This window comes from Monodelphis domestica, chromosome 4 (genome assembly GCF_027887165.1).
Source record: "Monodelphis domestica isolate mMonDom1 chromosome 4, mMonDom1.pri, whole genome shotgun sequence".
NCBI classification, from domain to species: domain Eukaryota; kingdom Metazoa; phylum Chordata; class Mammalia; order Didelphimorphia; family Didelphidae; genus Monodelphis; species Monodelphis domestica.
The window spans coordinates 34,382,474-34,399,950 of record NC_077230.1 but is presented as its reverse complement, the minus strand read 5'-3'; the positions used below and the strand labels follow the sequence as shown (position 1 = coordinate 34,399,950).

General features: G+C 36.0%; 1 protein-coding gene across 5 annotated transcripts in view; it reads right to left on the bottom strand.

Annotated features, from left to right (window-relative positions):
- Positions 1–2,946: 2,946 nt before the first annotated feature.
- The window catches only part of LOC103098397 (neurabin-1-like), a 93,684-nt gene continuing 79,153 nt past the window's right edge, over positions 2,947–17,477 (bottom strand). For all 5 annotated transcript variants that reach the window (XM_056793270.1, XM_056793271.1, XM_056793267.1 and 2 more), the window contains 3 exons: positions 17,236–17,341; positions 13,716–13,798; positions 2,947–6,282 (listed from right to left, as the gene is read on the bottom strand). In XM_056793270.1, coding sequence (XP_056649248.1) covers positions 6,192–6,282; positions 13,716–13,798; positions 17,236–17,341 — 280 coding nt within the window. In that variant the 3' untranslated portion in view covers positions 2,947–6,191. The remainder of the gene's footprint in view (positions 6,283–13,715; positions 13,799–17,235; positions 17,342–17,477) is intronic.

Genomic DNA, 17,477 nt, shown 5'->3' with positions numbered 1-17,477 from the left:
CCATTAGAGTCTGAAATGCCTTAGAGCCTTTAGTCTCTTCAAAGTTCCTTGGGTTGTTTTTTCTTGTTTGTTTGATTTTAATTATCCATTTAAATGTCTATTGTCCGAAGGTAGAGTAGTAAAGGCTAGGCTACGGGGTTCAAGGGATCCGTCCAGGGCCCCATAGCTGGGAAGCATCGGAGGCCAGATTTTAACTAGAGACCTCCCGTCTCTGGGCCTGGCTTCCAGTTCGCTGGGCCACCCATTTTCCTCCCCAAAGTTAAAGTTGAATCTTTTGGCTGAGTCTGCTCCCAGACAGGCAGGCAAAATCAATGAAATTGCCAGAAGAGTCAAAAATCCTTTTAAACAGCCCATTGCTTTTTAGGTTTCTGTTTGAAAAGTCTGTTTCTTCTCTCTAGTCTTTTCTCTCTTTCCCCTCTCTGATACCCCTGCAGCCAATACCCCCAGCCACGTGGAGGCTTAGCCTAAGGGAAAATTGCCCGTTCTCCTTTCCCTCTGGTCTCTCCCCTCCGCCCACGTGGCCAATACTGTTACCAGCTGGTTGCAATGAGTCCTCAGCAATCTGCTCCAAGGATCTGGGTGATGAGCCGGCTGGGTCGGAAGCCAGATGGGTGAGAGACAGACTGCCGGGGTGGGTCGGGCTGGGAGCTGGAGCACAGCTCAGGCACCAGGTGAGAGGCCAGGAGCAGATGCAGGAGCCGGAGAGGGCCGCAGGCAGGAGCTGATCAAGATGGTTTTCTAAAGAGCATCTCGGAGAACCTTGGCTTTAAAAAAAATTCTCTAGGCTAAAAATTTTTTTTGAGAAGTTCTCATCCAATCTAGTGGTCGCCAACTGTAACAGTTAAAATTTAGGGGAGATGGGGAGACTAAGGCAGGTAGAAATTAGTTTCTCTCTGCAAGGAATATATATTTTTAGAGGTTTATTAAAGGTTAAAGATTAAGAATATACAAGTAAGAAACATGTGCCTAGGCCAGAGGCCTAGACAAAATAACCTCACATCATGGAAGAGACGCCTCTGCTCCAAAAACGGAAGTCCAAAAAGCCGAGCCCTTCAAAAGCCTTTGCTTAAATATCTTCTCGATCTCGGCCCAGGTGAGATTACAAGGCATTCTGGGGAAGTGGAGCAAAGGCTCATGGGGATTGTAGTCCTGTATTCGAGTCTATTTTTTACAGAAGGAGGCAAACTATTTCTCCTTAACAGGCACATAAACAGCAAATCCAGTGGAGGAGATGTGCTTTAACTCTGATTGGACCTTACTCTCATCAGAACTAGCTCAAAAAGGAAATAACAGCCATATTCATCTGTAGAAACTTATCTTACCCTATAGGGAAGTAGGAGGTTAGAGAGAATAAGGGATTGAGGGTGAACAAAAAAGGAGGGTTGAATTGGGGGAGGTGATAGTCAATAACAAAACATCTGTGAACATGGAAAAGCTAAGAAGAGAGAAAGAGAAAAATAAACGGGGAAAATAAGATGCATGAAAACACAATTAGTAATGATGTATGTGGATTCATGAATGGGCTGAATTTACACATGAAACAGAAAAGGATAGCAGAGTTGTTTAAAAAAACCAGAACACCACATTATTCTGCCCACAAGAAACACATTTAAAACATGGAGACAACACACACAGAATAAAAGAGGCTCGAGTAGCATATACTATGCCTCAAATAAAGTAATAAAAGCCAGGATAGCAAATCTGATTTCAGACAAATCAAAAGCAGACTGATCTGATCAAAGGAAATAAGGAAAGAAAGTACATAACGATAAAAGGTATGATAGATAATGAAAACAATATCATTATTAAACATTTATGCATCAAATGGCATAGCATCCATATTCATAAAGGAAGAATTAAAGAAGTTACAGAAGGAAAAATAAAATAAAAATATTACTAGTGGGGAATATCTCAACATTCCCCTCTCAAAAGTAGATAAATCCAACCAGAAAATAAACAAGAAAGAAGTTAAGAAGGTAAAGAGATCTTTAGAAAACCCAGACATGATAGACCTCTGGAGAAAACTGAAGGGAAATAGAAAGGAATGCACTTTTTCTCAGCAATATGTGTGACTTTCACAAAAATCAACCACATAAGTGGTCATAAAAGCCTCACATCCAAATGTATAGAAACAGAAATATTAAATCCATACTTTTCAGACCAGAATGCTAGAAAAGTGACACAAAATGCAGAAGTCTAAAAATAAATTAGAAACTAATATTTAGAATTAGAAACAATCTTTTCCTAAGAGCAAATGGATCAAAGATTAAATCATAGAAATAAATAACAATATCATTAACAACATTTATGGAATGTAAACAAAATTTATGGGATGCAGCCAAGCAGTACTCAGAAGGAAATTCATATCTCATTGCTCATATTAATAAAATAGAGAAACAGAACATCAAGTGGTTATGCAAGTAAAAAACTATGAAAGAACAAATTAAAAACCCATAATTAAACAGCAATTTGGAAATCCTGAAAATCAAGGGAGATATGAATAAATTGAAATAAAATTATAAAACTAACAAATAAGAAAAAAAAGTTGGTTTTGTGAAAAAATAAATCAAATATTATAAATCGTTGCTTACTTAATTTAAAAAGTATTTTAATTTAATTAAATTTAAAAGATTTTACTGAAATAAAACCAATGAGAAAGGAAACAACAAATCTGGGAAACAACAAATATGGGGGGGGCTTTATATCAAGTATCTGACTAAAGCCTCATTTCTCAAATATATAGAGAACCAAGTCAAATTTATAAGAATACAAAACATTCCCCAATCAAGAAATAGATATTAACAGGCAGTTCTCAGAGGAAGAGATTAAAATTATCCAGTTATATGAACTGTGACAAGGAAATCACTTTAAAAGACTGATATATATTAATTTAAGGTAGCCAAGGAATTCAGCTATGTAATTCCTAAATGAAAACACAAGTCAGCCTTCAACCTTTTATAGAGTTTAATTACAAACAGGAGGAAGAAAGGAATTAGAGATAGAGAGAGAGAGGGAGAGAGAAAGGGGAGAGAAGGGAATAGGGCTTAAATACCCCTTCTGTTTAGGCTGGGCCAAAAGGCCCAAGCCCTTAGATAGCTGAGGCAAAGAAAGGAGATCAGTCCTTATCACTCACGTGACCAAAATGGAGAAACAGTCTCAGGGGCCTCCACCTCCAGCTTCCTTCAGAGCAGCTTCCTTCAGAGCCAGTACAACCTCTCAGAGCCAAAACCTCTCCAACCAACCACCACCTCAGTCCTCAGACCCCTCTCTTTTTACGGAAACCATCCAAGTTCCCTCCCCTCAGTTCTCACATCTACCAATCACTGTCCATGTCTTCCCTGTGCCAATGGTGGCTCTAGCTTAACCCAGGACCGCCCAGAGGTCTGTGGCTTTGCACATGTCTGTTGAAGGTCATATTCTCAAATAATTAAATCTTGACCCTTTGCTACATCCCTTCCTAAATCCTGTTACCCTGAGTAGGGTAGAGATTGGAATAATTAAATTTTGATCTATGCTGCAGCCCTTCCTAAATCCTGTTAGGACTGAGTGGGGTGGAAATTGTATTTTCCAAGACCTGGTTCTGTCATTCCAATTATCTCTATTGTATCAATTCTAAAATCAATCATGAGTCAAAGAAATTCCTCTTCTGTGCTTAAGCATAGGTCAAAGCCCTTTCCATTGTTCAGCAAAAGGTTTCTGTCCTAAAGTAATCTTAAGAAGGGAGGAGGAGGAACCTCCCATGCCAATGGGGTTCACATTCCAATAGAGTTTCCACTATCAATAGGAAATTTTTCAAGTATGAAATTTCCCAATGGTGAAATTTCCAACATTTATAAGTCTAAGGAATTTTAAGGTTTACAGAACAAATGGTCCAAATCACTACTGATGAGAGAAAGTTAAATTAAAACAATTCTGAGAAATGCCTTCTTAACTTTTATATTAGCTAAACTGACCTAAATAGAAAATGATAAATGTTGGGGGAGACATGGCAAAATTGAAACACTGATATGCTATAGGTGGAACTGTGAACTGATACAACCATTCTTGAGAGCTATAGGGAACCATACCCAAAGACAACTATGCATACCCTTTGAGCCGGTAGTCTCATTACAGGCTTAGTATCCCAAATGGATCAAAGATAGAATAAAAGGAATTAACTGTACCAAAATATTATTAGCACCTTTTTTTATAGTGGCAATGAATTGGAAACTATGGGGTTATTCATCACATGGGAGAAGAATGAACAAGTTCTTCTATATAGTTATAATGAAATACTATTGTACCATAAAAAAACAGTGAAAGAGTGAGTTCAGAAAAAAGTGAACAGAACCAGAAGAACAACGTATATAGTAACAGAAGTATTTTGCCATGATCAACTGTGAAGGACTAAAACCATTATCAGTAAAGTAAGTCTCCAAGATAACTGCAAGGGATTCATGAAGAAAATAGTGTCTGTAGCCAAAGACAGAACTATTAGAAGCTAAGGACAGATCAAAACCTGACATCTGCTCCTATAATATAACCTTCATGAGATTTTTATTGTAAGAGTGATATGTCTTCTATCATCTATGGACAGAAATAATATGGAAGTATGTATAACATACATACATGTAACATGTATAACACCTTGTCTGGGAGTTGGAGGAGGGTAAGTAGCAAATCTGAATTTTAAAACAGTAAAAAAAAAAGTTGTCAAAAATTGTTCCTCCATGTAACATTTACATTTTTTTTAATTTTTAAAATTTTTTAAATTTAAAATTAAAATTTTACAATTAAAAATTAAAAATATTTGTGGTAATAGACCAACAGAATGTTTACCAGCTAAAATTCCATATTTACATTATAACCTCTGCTGCCTCTTTTCTTGACACTAATTGATTCCTTTTAGCCTAATCAAGAATCAATCTCTTACCTAAACTGATATCCTCTGCGGCCAATAATTGCCCTATTGTTATATCTTCTTTTACTGTCTCCTCAGGCTGATTTCCAATATTCACTTCAGATATGTTCACGTATTTTTTAAGTTTCTCTATCAAGTTGTTAGTCTGAAATTTGTGCAACCATAATAATTCTATTAATTTCAATTTATTCAATCCTTTTTTTCTCCAGCATTCATAACTATTCTATAAATAACTCATTTGTACCTGCTAGCCACTTATCTGGCCTCTCTGCTCTCCAATTAACCCCTTAATACTATACATGAAAAATACTTATACACAAATTCCATGAATAGGTTGTCAGGGAATAATAATCAAAATAGATTTAAGGATTAACATGAAGTTAGGGATAGGGATAGATATTGGTATAGAGATCAAAATGGGAATAGGAAAGGGAAAGGGGATAGGAATAGTCATAGTAGATGAGGTTAGGGATAGAATTCAAGGTGAAAAGATCTCCCAGTGAAGAATTAACTTTTTCAAGGAAAGTGTCACTTCCATTGCTCTCTAGTTGCAGAGAGTTTCCCAGAGCACTAAGATGTTACCGACTTGGTGAGGTTTAGACATCCAGGATGGACATTAGAAGGAGGACTTCATTGTAGGTCTTCATTCTTAATATTATAAAATGAAACCTTTCTCTGTGTGTAGTATTGTATATGAAAGGGAAAAGACAGATTCTGTCTCCAGGGAGGTTATAATTTTGTAGCATGGACTAGTAAAGATGTTCAAAGACAAAATTAGTGAAAGTGCCATAAGAACTGGGAAATTACAGTGACCAGGCCATTTGCAGTTAGAATGATGTTAGGAGAGGTTTGATAAAAAAGTATCCTGGTCTTTGATAGAGGTGTATATATAGATGTAAGTTACACACACACACACATATATAAATGTGTGTATGTATATATTTATACATCTTGTCATGTGTATATAGAAAGAAAAAAATGACCTTTATTAAATGCTTTTTATGTGTCTGGTCCTTTGCTAAGCTGTGAGTATATGAGACTTATATGCATATATGTATATATAATAAGATTTATTTCAAGGTATGCTGGATATTAATTGTTAAACTCTCTGGTTTCAGTTTGGAAGTCACAGGATTTAGATTTTATTCACAAAGAAGAGGGAAAATATGTGAGCCAGACACTGGGTTTTTAATCATAGATATAGTTTATATATATATATATATATATATATATATATATACATATATATATATATATATATATATAAATGAACTGTACTCTCACCCTTTCATCAATTTCCTTGAGGTCTTTTTTTATATTTCTGACCTTCTTCTTCTATTATTCTTTTCAATTCCATCTCTTCATTTTTTAATTCCAGTTCTCTGCGGAAGAAAAAGGGATAGTTTGATACAATGGACAATGAAATCATCTTGGAATTAAGGAGACATGACCTCTATTTCTAGTTCTAGAATCTAGTTGTAGTTTCCACTAACTATTTGTATTAATTTAGGCAAGTCATTTATAGCATTTCTGACCTTCAATTTACTACACTGATCAAATGAAAGCCTTGGACTTGAACCATGAGGTTTCTTTCAATTAAATGGCCATCAAAAAGTCCAAGATATGAAAAAGGCAGTTTTCAAGAGAGTAGTCCATTTTAAATAGTCCAAAATCACTAAATAAGTAGAGAAGTATAAATTTAAGCAACTCTGAGCTTCTACTTCATATTATTCTGATTGACAAAGAATGACAATTGACAAATAAAAATGACAATTATTAGAGGGGTATTGGAAAGTAATAGTATTAATATTGGTAGAAATGTGGGTTTTTCTAGGCATTCAGTAAATACTTTGGTCCTAGGCCACATTAAACTGTCATTGAACTAACTCTTTGATTTAGCAATTGCATTTCTAGACCTATAATCCCATAGAAGTTCAACAATAAAAATAAAAAGGACCCATAGATAGTAGTAGACTTTTATAATTATAGTAGACTTTTAAAAATTTTTTTCAAAGGTAAGAAATTGGAGACTAAGGATGTTCATCACTGGGAAATGGCTGAACAAATTATGCATAATAAGAAATTATTACCAGAATGGTCTTAGAGAAACCTGGGCAGATTTCTGTGAACTGACACAAAGTGAATAGAACCAGAAAAAGCATTTGTCATGATCACATGAAGAAATTTCACAATATCATGAGGGTTTTACCATAATAACATCATGAAAAAGAAATTTGAAAGATTTAAGAACTCTATTTAATGGACATTTATTTAATAGACTCTATTTAACCACAATATTTAACAATCAGCCACAATTCTAGAGGGTAAAGATTAAACAATGATACCCACCACATAAAAGGGGAAGTGATAGACTGATAAAGCAGAATGAGGTATACATCTTTGTTGGGCTAAATATATTTGATATTTTTCACCCTTTTAATGTTTTCCTCTTTATTTTTGGGGTAGGGGTGAAAGGCAAGAAGTGAGGATATAAGGGAAAGGGGTTGTTAGGTATAGTGTTTCAAGATTTAGTGTTCAGAGGCAGAGTCAAGATGGCCACTTAGAAGTAGCAAAATTTGAGTCCTCTGTGTAAACTCTTCCACATAATAAAAAACAAAGTGCTTCAAGGGCGATAGAAAAACAAATCAAACAAGACAGAGCCAGGGGACCCTCCTGCTCAATTCAATGTAAAAAGTACACAACAGAGAAGCCTGAATTCTCTAGTTTAAGGAAAAGAAATAAGGAAGATCCCCGGATTCCTCCCCTACCTACTGCGCTGAGATTTGGGTGATTGCTGGGATCTTGGGGTGAGAGCTCTGGCCTGGAGAAAGTGCTTGCCACCACAGTTACTTGAGATCCAGGACTCTGACAACTGGAAGGGACATAGCTGAAGGAGAGGGGCAGAGAGGAGGGCAGCTGGGTCACTGCCTTCAGCCACCACTCTCCATATCTTGGTCCTCTGCCTCTGGAGCTTTTGGCCTTAAGGCACATCCACATCCAGCTTTGCAGATCAGCTTGGCCAGGCTTTATCCCATCTACCAGTAGTGCAAATAAGAAGCCTTCAAAGGGCAGGGAATCTCAATCTCCAACACTCTTCCTCCCACTTACATGCTGAGACCCACAGTAAGAATCCAGCTGACTGGGATCCCAGGGTGAAGGCTATAACTGTGATAGAGTACTTTGGTACCACCATGGGAAGCTCAGAACTCTGACTGGGCAGCTGACAGGGAGGCTGCTGGCAGACAGGAGTAGAAAGGAGGATGAGGGTAACTACCTTCATCTTCACCTTCAGCTTCTGTTGGAAACTGAAGAAGATCTGGTCTCAGGGCTCATTTAATACTCCATCAGTCTAATCTAGTTAATCAGCAGAGCAGAGAAGAAGCCTCTTCAAGACAGAATAGCCCAAACTCCACAGATCCAACAAATAAACAAAAGTGTATGATTACAGCCAACAATGGGGAGGGGGGAGAGGAGAAGGAATATAAGTAAACAACAGAAAAAGAAAAAAGAAATTACAATCAACAGTTTCTATATGGGTACTGAACAAAGAAAAATGGAATGGAGGAGGACCAAGAAACACCAAGCAAAAACTTAGGAACTCCAGAGAACTGGACATAGGCTTTGGAAGAACTCAAAACACAATTCCAAAAACAATTAAGAGAGGCTGAAGACAATTGGGAAAAGATCTTAAAAAGCAAAATAGGTCATTTGGAAACAGAGGCACATGAACTAAAACAAAAAAATAGTGTTTTAAAAGGCAGAATTTACCAGCTTGAAAATGAAGCAAGGAAAATGAAAGATGAACTACAAAGAAAAAAAGACCAAAAGGAAAAGGATAACCAAAAATCCAACAACTAGAAGCAAATGAGTTCACAAGGCAATAAGAGTCTATAAAACAAAGTCAAAAGAATGAAAAATTTGAGGAAAATATGAAACAACATGTTGGAAAAAAAAGACCAAGAAAATAGATCCAGAAGAGATAATTTAAGAAACATTGGACTACCAGAAAATCATGACCAAAGAAAAAAGTCTGGATATCATTCTACAGGAAATTATTCAAGAAAACTGCTCAGGCATTCTTGAACAAGAGGATAAAGTAGAGATTGAAAGAATCCACAGACCACCTGCTGCATTTAATAGCTAATTGACAACACCAAGGAATGTTATAGCCAAGTTCAAGAACTTCCAGATTAATGAAAAGATGCTACAAAGAAACCATTCAGATATCATGGATGCACAGTTAGGATAACACAGGAACTGACTGCATCCACTCTGAAGGACTGCAAGGCAAAAAATATGATATTACAGAATATGAGGAAACTGGGTCTACAACCAAGAATCAACTACCCAGCAAAATTGATTATAGTCATGCACTGGAAAGTTTTGTAATTTAATTTTAAAAAGACTTCCAAGCATTCCTAAAGAAAAGACCTGACTTATACAGAAAATTTCATACCCCAAAACAACTCAAGGGAATCACCAAAAGGTAAGAAAGGAAAAAAAAGAAAACAAAACTTTTTTAAGGGACCCAATGAGGTAAAAATGATTTGTATTTCTATAAGGAAACATATTGATAACTCTTAAAAATTGTTATTTTCATCAGGTTAGCTAGAAAAATGGTACTTAGAAGGTACAGTGACAAACTGTATAGGATAATATATCAAAATGTATTTAAAACACTAGGTGTAAACATAGGTTAATACTAAGAGAAATTGGAAAAGAGATAAAATGGGGTAAATATATTTTTCATAAAGAAGCTCATGGGGGAGGGGGAGAAGATCAATTCAATGGAAGAATGGAAGAGTTTGGCAACATATAATACTTAAATCTTACACACACTAAAATTGACTCAGAGAGAGAACAATCAGATCCATTGGGGGCAGAGAATTGTATTGTTTCCTATGGAGAAGTAGAAGGATAATAAATGGGCATGTGGGGAGGGGAGCTACACAAGAGAGGGAGAGGTTGGGGGGTCATTTAAAAGGCACTATAGTAAGAGGGGAATAAATAAGAGGGGAGGACATTGGAAAAGGAGTAACATTAGGGAGGGGAAAAGAGAGAGACTGACTAAAATTGAAAAGTTAGGGGGAAGAGTAAGAAGGCTATTTGGAAAGGAAACAAGACTGATAGTTGGTGGGGGAAGGGGCAACTGGGTCTTGTGACTTGCACTTCCTTCCTGCCTGGTTGTTACTTCCTTCCTGGTGTTGGAGGTGGGAGGAGTGTTGGCTTCCCAGTCCTGATTCCGAGTGCCTCTTCTCAATTCAGCCCAAAGACACAGGCCCAACCAGTTTCTGAAAGTTAGAACTGTTCTTGTTTGCTTTCTATCAACTGCTAAGATTCTGAAATCAACAAAAGTAGCACAGAGGATGGGAGTGGGAGAAACCCTCTGCCAGCCTGTGAGGCCTGGCCTCAGCTCCAAAAGCTGAAACAGAGAGGTCTCCACTCTTCTCTATATATACTGAAAGACCAAACCTTTCGGTAATTACAATCTTAGTCCTGCCTATAGAATAATTCATTATGGAGAATATTTCCTAAATACCTGAATGAATTCTATATTTCATGCATAGAGACAACCTAGTGTGTGTATGTGTGTATATGTATGAAATCATACCTAGAGAGTCAGCTTTACATAGCATATAAAGAGCAAGTCAAGAAAATCTGAGTTCAAGTTTGTTTATCAATACTTTTAATCAATTAAGTTGCAGAGGTGTCAGCCAGCATTGGTAGGGGAAGTTTCATTACCTATGAGCATTTCCTATATATCAATGAAATCATGAATCCTTCCCATATCTGTACTTACCCAAATATGATTTAATGAACCCTAAAGATAAAATAAAAACACACAATTCCAAATTTATGCCATGTGATTCTCCTAGCAATATTGAGCATTATAATGTAAGGCATGACAGTACTTTAAATTGTAAGTTCAATAAAGACCTAAGCTTGCATTTAAAAGAAATGTGATCAATGAATTTCACTTAAAAGGCTTTTATGTATTTATGTCTACCTGTCAGACTCTCTTTTCATGTCAATGGGGACGGTAATGGGGATGGAACATTCTTAGAGCTGCCCTGTCTACTTCCTCTGGACCACATATGTGGCTCAGTCCCACAGAGAACCAGCGCATGGAACCTTGGTCTTTTCCCCAACCTGTCAGAGAGGAAGGTGGTGGTGGGGTGTTGTATCTGTTAAAAAGGAGAGGCTCCTTCTGGCTTGTTCTCTTTGGTTTTCTATGGCATGTGGCAAATAATTCTCTTTTGAGCAGTAGGAGGATGGGCTGCCCTCACCATCCTAAGGGTTTGGCAGTTTCTTCCATGAGGTTGTGGTTTTAGGGATCAATTAGGCAAACTTGAACCTAATCCTCTGACTGCCTGTCCCTGCAGACATGATCAAACATCAGTCTTAAAGTTGTGTTCTGCATAAAATCAACATTATGAATTTCAGAGGTCCAGAGATCCTGAATTGAAATCAGATCTTGTATTTATTAAGCCCATCTTTTGTAAAGAGGAAATAAGTAGCTGTCTCACAGAGTAGACTGAGTACCTTTCTAGTTCCTTATTTAGCCAAATTTTCCTGTTTAGTTTTCTCTTGAGACACAGGGTAGAGGAATAAAGAGTCAAAGGCTGTGAGATAGATGCTTGACCTTTCAGGTCTCTCCAAGGCTAAAGCTGGTCATTATGTGCTTAGATCAAAACCAGAGAGACTCCTTAGTGGAAAGGGAGAGGGCACAAACAGCATCATCCCAATCCTCTTGATTGGAACATCCCTTGTCATTGTTATCCTATTTTGGAAATTCCTATCACTATACCATAGGTAAATGGCTGAGGTATATTTTATTGTTCCTCCTTACATTGCAAATACTAATGGCAGTTAGGGGTAGTTAGGTGGCCCAGTGGATAGAGTACCAAGCCCAGAGTCAGGGAGGTCTCATCTTTGTAAGTTCAAATGCAGTAAAATCAAAAACTAGCTGTGTGACCCTAGGCAAGTCAGTCAGCCCTATTTACCTCAGTTCTATTCTTGTCAAATGAGTTGAAGGAAATGGCAAACCACTCCAGTATCTTTGTACATAAAATCAGAGCTGGACACCATAAATACATGTGAAGAGTATAAAATATATTGGCCACTTTTTTTAAACCGTTACCTTCCTTCTTGGAGTCAATACTGTGTATTGGCTCCAAGACAGAAGAGTGGTAAGGGCTAGGCAATGGGGGTCAAGTGACTTGCCCAGGATCACACTACTAGGAAGTATCTGAGGCCAGATTTGAACCCAGGACCTCCCTTCTCTAGGCCTGGTTCTCAATCCACTGAGCTACCCAGCTGCCCCCTTGTATTGGCCATTTGAAAAAATTTGGTTCAACACTCTTAGTAACCTAAAGATTAAGCATCATACTTAGAGATTCTAGTCTTTTTATCCTGTTTATTTTGAACATTCATTTATATATTACCAAAGTCAGATAAACATTCTCCAAAATGACTTACATTTTAATATTCTCTTCTTGCCTATTGTTTTTTACTCATCCATTTATCTTTATAGAGTTTTCCTTTTAATTCTTGAAAATATATTCTCAGGGGCACCTAGGTGGTTCAGTGGATAATGAGCTAAGTCTGGAGACGGGAGGACTTGGTTTCATATCTGGCTTTAGACACTTCCTTCCTATGTGATCTAAAGTAAGTCACTTAGCTCTTACTGCTCTTCTACCTTAGAACTGATACTTAGCCCCAATTCTAGGACAGATGATAAAAAATTTTGAATTCCCTCTTGTAGAGTTATTTTGGGGGCAGTATTTGCTTTACATCAAAGTTCATTAAATTGTTTCCAATTCCTGATATTTACTGATTTTAGGGCATTACATTATTTCATTGTATTTATAAGCCAGAAACGGTTCAGCCATTCCTCATTTGTCACACTATTATAGTAATGACAATAATAAGAATCATTTATATCCTTTTAATACATGCCAGGAATTGAGTGAAGTGCTTGACTATTATTATCTCATTTGTTCCTCATATTGCTGGGACTTCTATTCAGATCCCTATTTTACAAATGAGGAAACTAAGAAAAACAGGAGTTGAGGCTTGCCCTGGATAAATAAGAAAAAATATTATACAATAAATGCCCCAGAACATATATTTTTAAAATTTTCTGATTACAAAACATTCTCGGTAAGTGGATTATAGGATTAAAACCTACCATTATTTTATTATTAAACTTTCATTTTGTGTAGCTGTCCAGCAGCTACAAAATATTCTAACATGGGTTGACCACCTGAAAAGGGAAGTCGAGGACTGAGGGAATTTGGGTTGAAGTGTTTAAAGATTAAGAATGGAGAAGACATAGAGCAGGTAAAGAAACAGAGAGATGCGGGATATTTGAGCATGGCATTCAGTCTGTCTGTGCTCTTCTGATGGTATGAGAGAGCCAATTACAGGTGAATACAGTTTTTATTGAAGTTCCAAGGAATGGGGAATGGGAGATAGTTAGTCAAACATGTGACATGGTAGAGAACTTAACATTAGCTTAGTAAACAACAACAAAATCAAAGAGGTGAAGGCTAAGACAATGTCATAGCCAGCGCTTAGCGCAGAAGTTCGTTTTACCTTTGGTCTTCAAGTGTGGGAAATAGTCAGAATACTACAAAATATGAGTCCCAATTCAATTCAAGGATCCAGAAGTCTGGTACATGAGCACATTGCTCATAAGAGTCAGCTATTGAATGCATCTTTAATACTTTCATGATTTGTTCATACCTGGAATTTTACATTTTGTCTAAAAAATCCACTACTTTACTTTCCCAGTAGAAACTTATTGATATACCTGGTGATCCAGAGCCATGATATTTTCGGAGTTTTAGAATTTCTTGCTTTTCCTTTCACAATTTTGATATCTCCAACTTTTTCCTTTAAGGGGAGAAAATGTTTAGAAATGTAATTACAATGTGGACCCAAAGCTAATCAATTATAAGAACATGCTTAAAATAAAGAAACAAAATCCACTCCTGTTGTTTGCTCATATTTATGATTATATAATTGAACACAAATGATGTTTTAAGGGTGCCATACTGAAATTCTTTTACATTTTTCCCCAAGATGAACTATATGCAAGCATATATATGTATGTATATATATATATATATACATATATATATATATATATGTATTTTTTTTGGAGAATATATACATTGATCTTGCTTCCAAAGATTTTTATTATAGTATATGAGATAAAGAATAGTCAGTTCAAAATGAGTGTATATATATTAAAGAATTCACCAAAACACAAAGCTAAATAGCAGTTAAAACAATTGAAAACAAGAGCCTATTATGCATCTACATAAGTATATAGCTCAATGCAGCTAGTTCTATCAGAATTTTTTAAAGCATCTATTAAATGTTAGTCCTGTGTGTTATACTTGAGATGAAATTAAAACACTTCCTGACTCCAGGAGCTTACAATGTAGAGAGGTCTGTTGGGGATAACATTAGGGTTAGGGTAGAGAAAGACACAAAAAAATGATTGTTAGTAAGAGATTATTGTGAAAAGGTAAATAATACCTTAAATTTCCATTAAATAAAAATAAGAATAAAAGAGGTCTAGCATTAGCAGGTCTGAAACTGAACCTTCAAAAATTGATAATTATTCAAGATTACTTAGTAGTGGTTTAAAAGAAAACTAAGTTCATGGAATAGACTATATAAGGAAGTCCCAGAAGAAACTGAAATCAGCAAGCAATAAACCCAAAAACAAAAATGAAGAAAGGATTCTTTATTTTAGAAGAACTTCAAAGAAAACAGATAATCAGTGTGACAGAAATGAGGTTTTCAACAGTATATTAATTAGAATCTTGTACCCTTGGACTTCATTCCCTAGAAGTCCTTCAGTATTTCCCATAATTACTCTCCTCTCTCCACCACATTTGCAATGTCATGCTTGTATATAGTTTGCTGGAAGCCACACACTCTCTCTCTTCTCTTGCAACCTGAGCTGCGTTAGGCAGGTTTTACTCTAGCTTTTTATTTCAAGTTATTATTAATAAAACTTTTAAAATATAATAGTTATTGTATATTAATTTAAAAAACCCACATTCTGGCTTACCAAAAAGAGATAGAATTCTCAAATATTTTTTAAGATAGAATAGATGCATTTTTTCAAGCCTGCACTCCTGCCCACCCTCCTGCTTTAACCATTATGGTCACTGTTGCTGCTACTGCTGTTCCCAAGCGACTGTGGTTTCTTTTGCCTTAACTCCTCACTGAAGTGTGCTGGGAATCCTAAGGAGCTACTCTGCTGCCACCTCTCACTCTGAGTCGAGTCTCTGTGCAGAGGGTGACATATAAAAATCTTTCCACCCAAATCCCTTTCCTCACACCCCAAAAAAGAAACCGCGTTATTTAGGCTGATTTTTAAAAGCTAATTCTGGGCTCCTGGTTTAGAAGGTTGTTATTCAAGGTTTTTCACAGGGAAGGTAGTTAGTCCAAATCAGTGGATTTAAAGTCAGTTTGGGGGAATAGACCTGCTTTTTCCTTCTTTCTATTGCCGAAAACACCAAGGAGGAGTACTCTTTCTCTCATATGTAAATACACTATTGTTTTCCCTCAAAGTTTTGCCCCTAATGAGGAGGTGAAAGAACAATACTCTTCCAAGCCTCTTAACTAATTCCTTTCCATTCCACTTTTTTTTTTTTGGAGGAAAAATGCTATTCCAAACCATGCTTCAAACTCTCAGAGAACAGTTTGAATCGCTTGAGCTAACAAAGTGCATATTAGCTCTGCTTGATTTTCTTACTAGCAGTTTGAATTTTCATTGGCTATTTCTCCTCTTGTTTATTTCTCCTCATAAATATGCAATAGGCTGGGGGCTGCTTAAACTATAAACCAAACTGAAATATTTTGACAAAGTTCTAAAACATGCAGAGTGGAGATTCTTCCCAGTGCTTCTATCAGAAACTTCAAATCTCTGACAAAAGAAATGCAAATGGATGATAAATCCTGGGGGAGGGGAAAAAAGAGATCAGGACATTTAGTGATGTTAACCTTTTGAGTTTTATTCCCCCTCAAGATAGTAAACATGTATGTTTGGATTAGAATAAAGGATATTTTGACTGCACTGCCTATTCAATGTCATGAATCTTTATATTTCCTGATTGTTGTAAGATCTAATTTCCTTTTAAGTTCATATATTATTAATCTAATCAATACTGTTTTGTTATATCATTCTTTATTTTGTACCTTTGCTGAAGAACAAAATATCATTGTAAAAGCCTATGAACATCTTGCCCCAAACCTTGTCACTAGATCCATCAAAGATCATGTTGCCTAAGATCACGTTGCCTTAAAAGCCTTTTCTGCCTTTTTGCCTTTGTTAATTATCACATAGATGATGATGGATCAACTTCAACAAAACTGGTTACATCTTGTATACACAACCTTTAGAGAATCTAACTTTTAATTTTAATGGGTCTTCAGAAATGATTTTAGATAACTAATGGTTTCTGAATGGAAGGTTTATATCTATCTATCTATCTAAAATATAGAATGTTTTATTAAAGGTAGAGAACCAAATAGAAGTTCCTGCCAGAGAAAAAAGTGTTTATATAAAGCAGAAAGCCAAAAAAGAGATTCTGCATAACTCTTCAGCAGTTAACTTTACTTGAATCAGAACAATCTAGATTTCTTGGTTATGTTATAGACCCCAAATAGATTTTCCTCATCAATATAAGAGGTTTGGTTTTTTTTTTCTGGACTCTTCTGCCAAATTTTGAAATAATGGCAGTTATTAAACAAAATGACTTTGTTTAAAAATATCTTTGCCAACATTGAAAGAATATCTACATCTGCAAAAATTGTGACCTAGAGGCCTAGAATCCATCAGTTCATAGGTTTTTAAAAATGTCACATAGCAACTCATGTAAAATATGATAGTGGATTTGTTTCCTATTGAAATTAACTGGACCATTGTGAATTTAGGGGACTCTGGTACTTTCTTTGATTATGCATTATCTACTCTACTACTGTTTTATTCTGAAAATCATTCACACTCACACAGTGGTTCATGTCCAAGTTAAAAAGGGACATGGTTCTCATTTTTTAGTGAGTAACCTTTGTGTTCTACCTCTCTTTGGCTGGCGGACTGTGTCACTTATTGCTATATATTTTTTATTTTTAAAACTTTTTTATTATTGTTTTTCTTTGCATGTGCAATATAGTATTTGAGTTTTATTTGTTCCCTCTGAGAAAGGAAACTATATTTAAATGTATATTTTTTAAAAATTTTGCTATCTTGTGATGGAATAAGTAAGAATTTTGAGTCTTTACATCTTTGTATTTGGTTGATATCATACCTGAACTATGACTGAATCTGTAAAAAATTTCTTCCTTTCCTCTGACAATTCAAGGAGTATGATGAGTTCTGTCTTGACTTCAGGTGGCTCTCGTCCAATTTCAATCCTAGGTTCAAAATATCCACATTTAATTTATGTATTTTGAAATAAGACATAGTTCATGCAAATAAACTGAGTGGGCAAATGCACCTAAGCATTCTCTCTTCCAAAAAAACTCTTTAGGTTCAAGTAGCATTATTTGC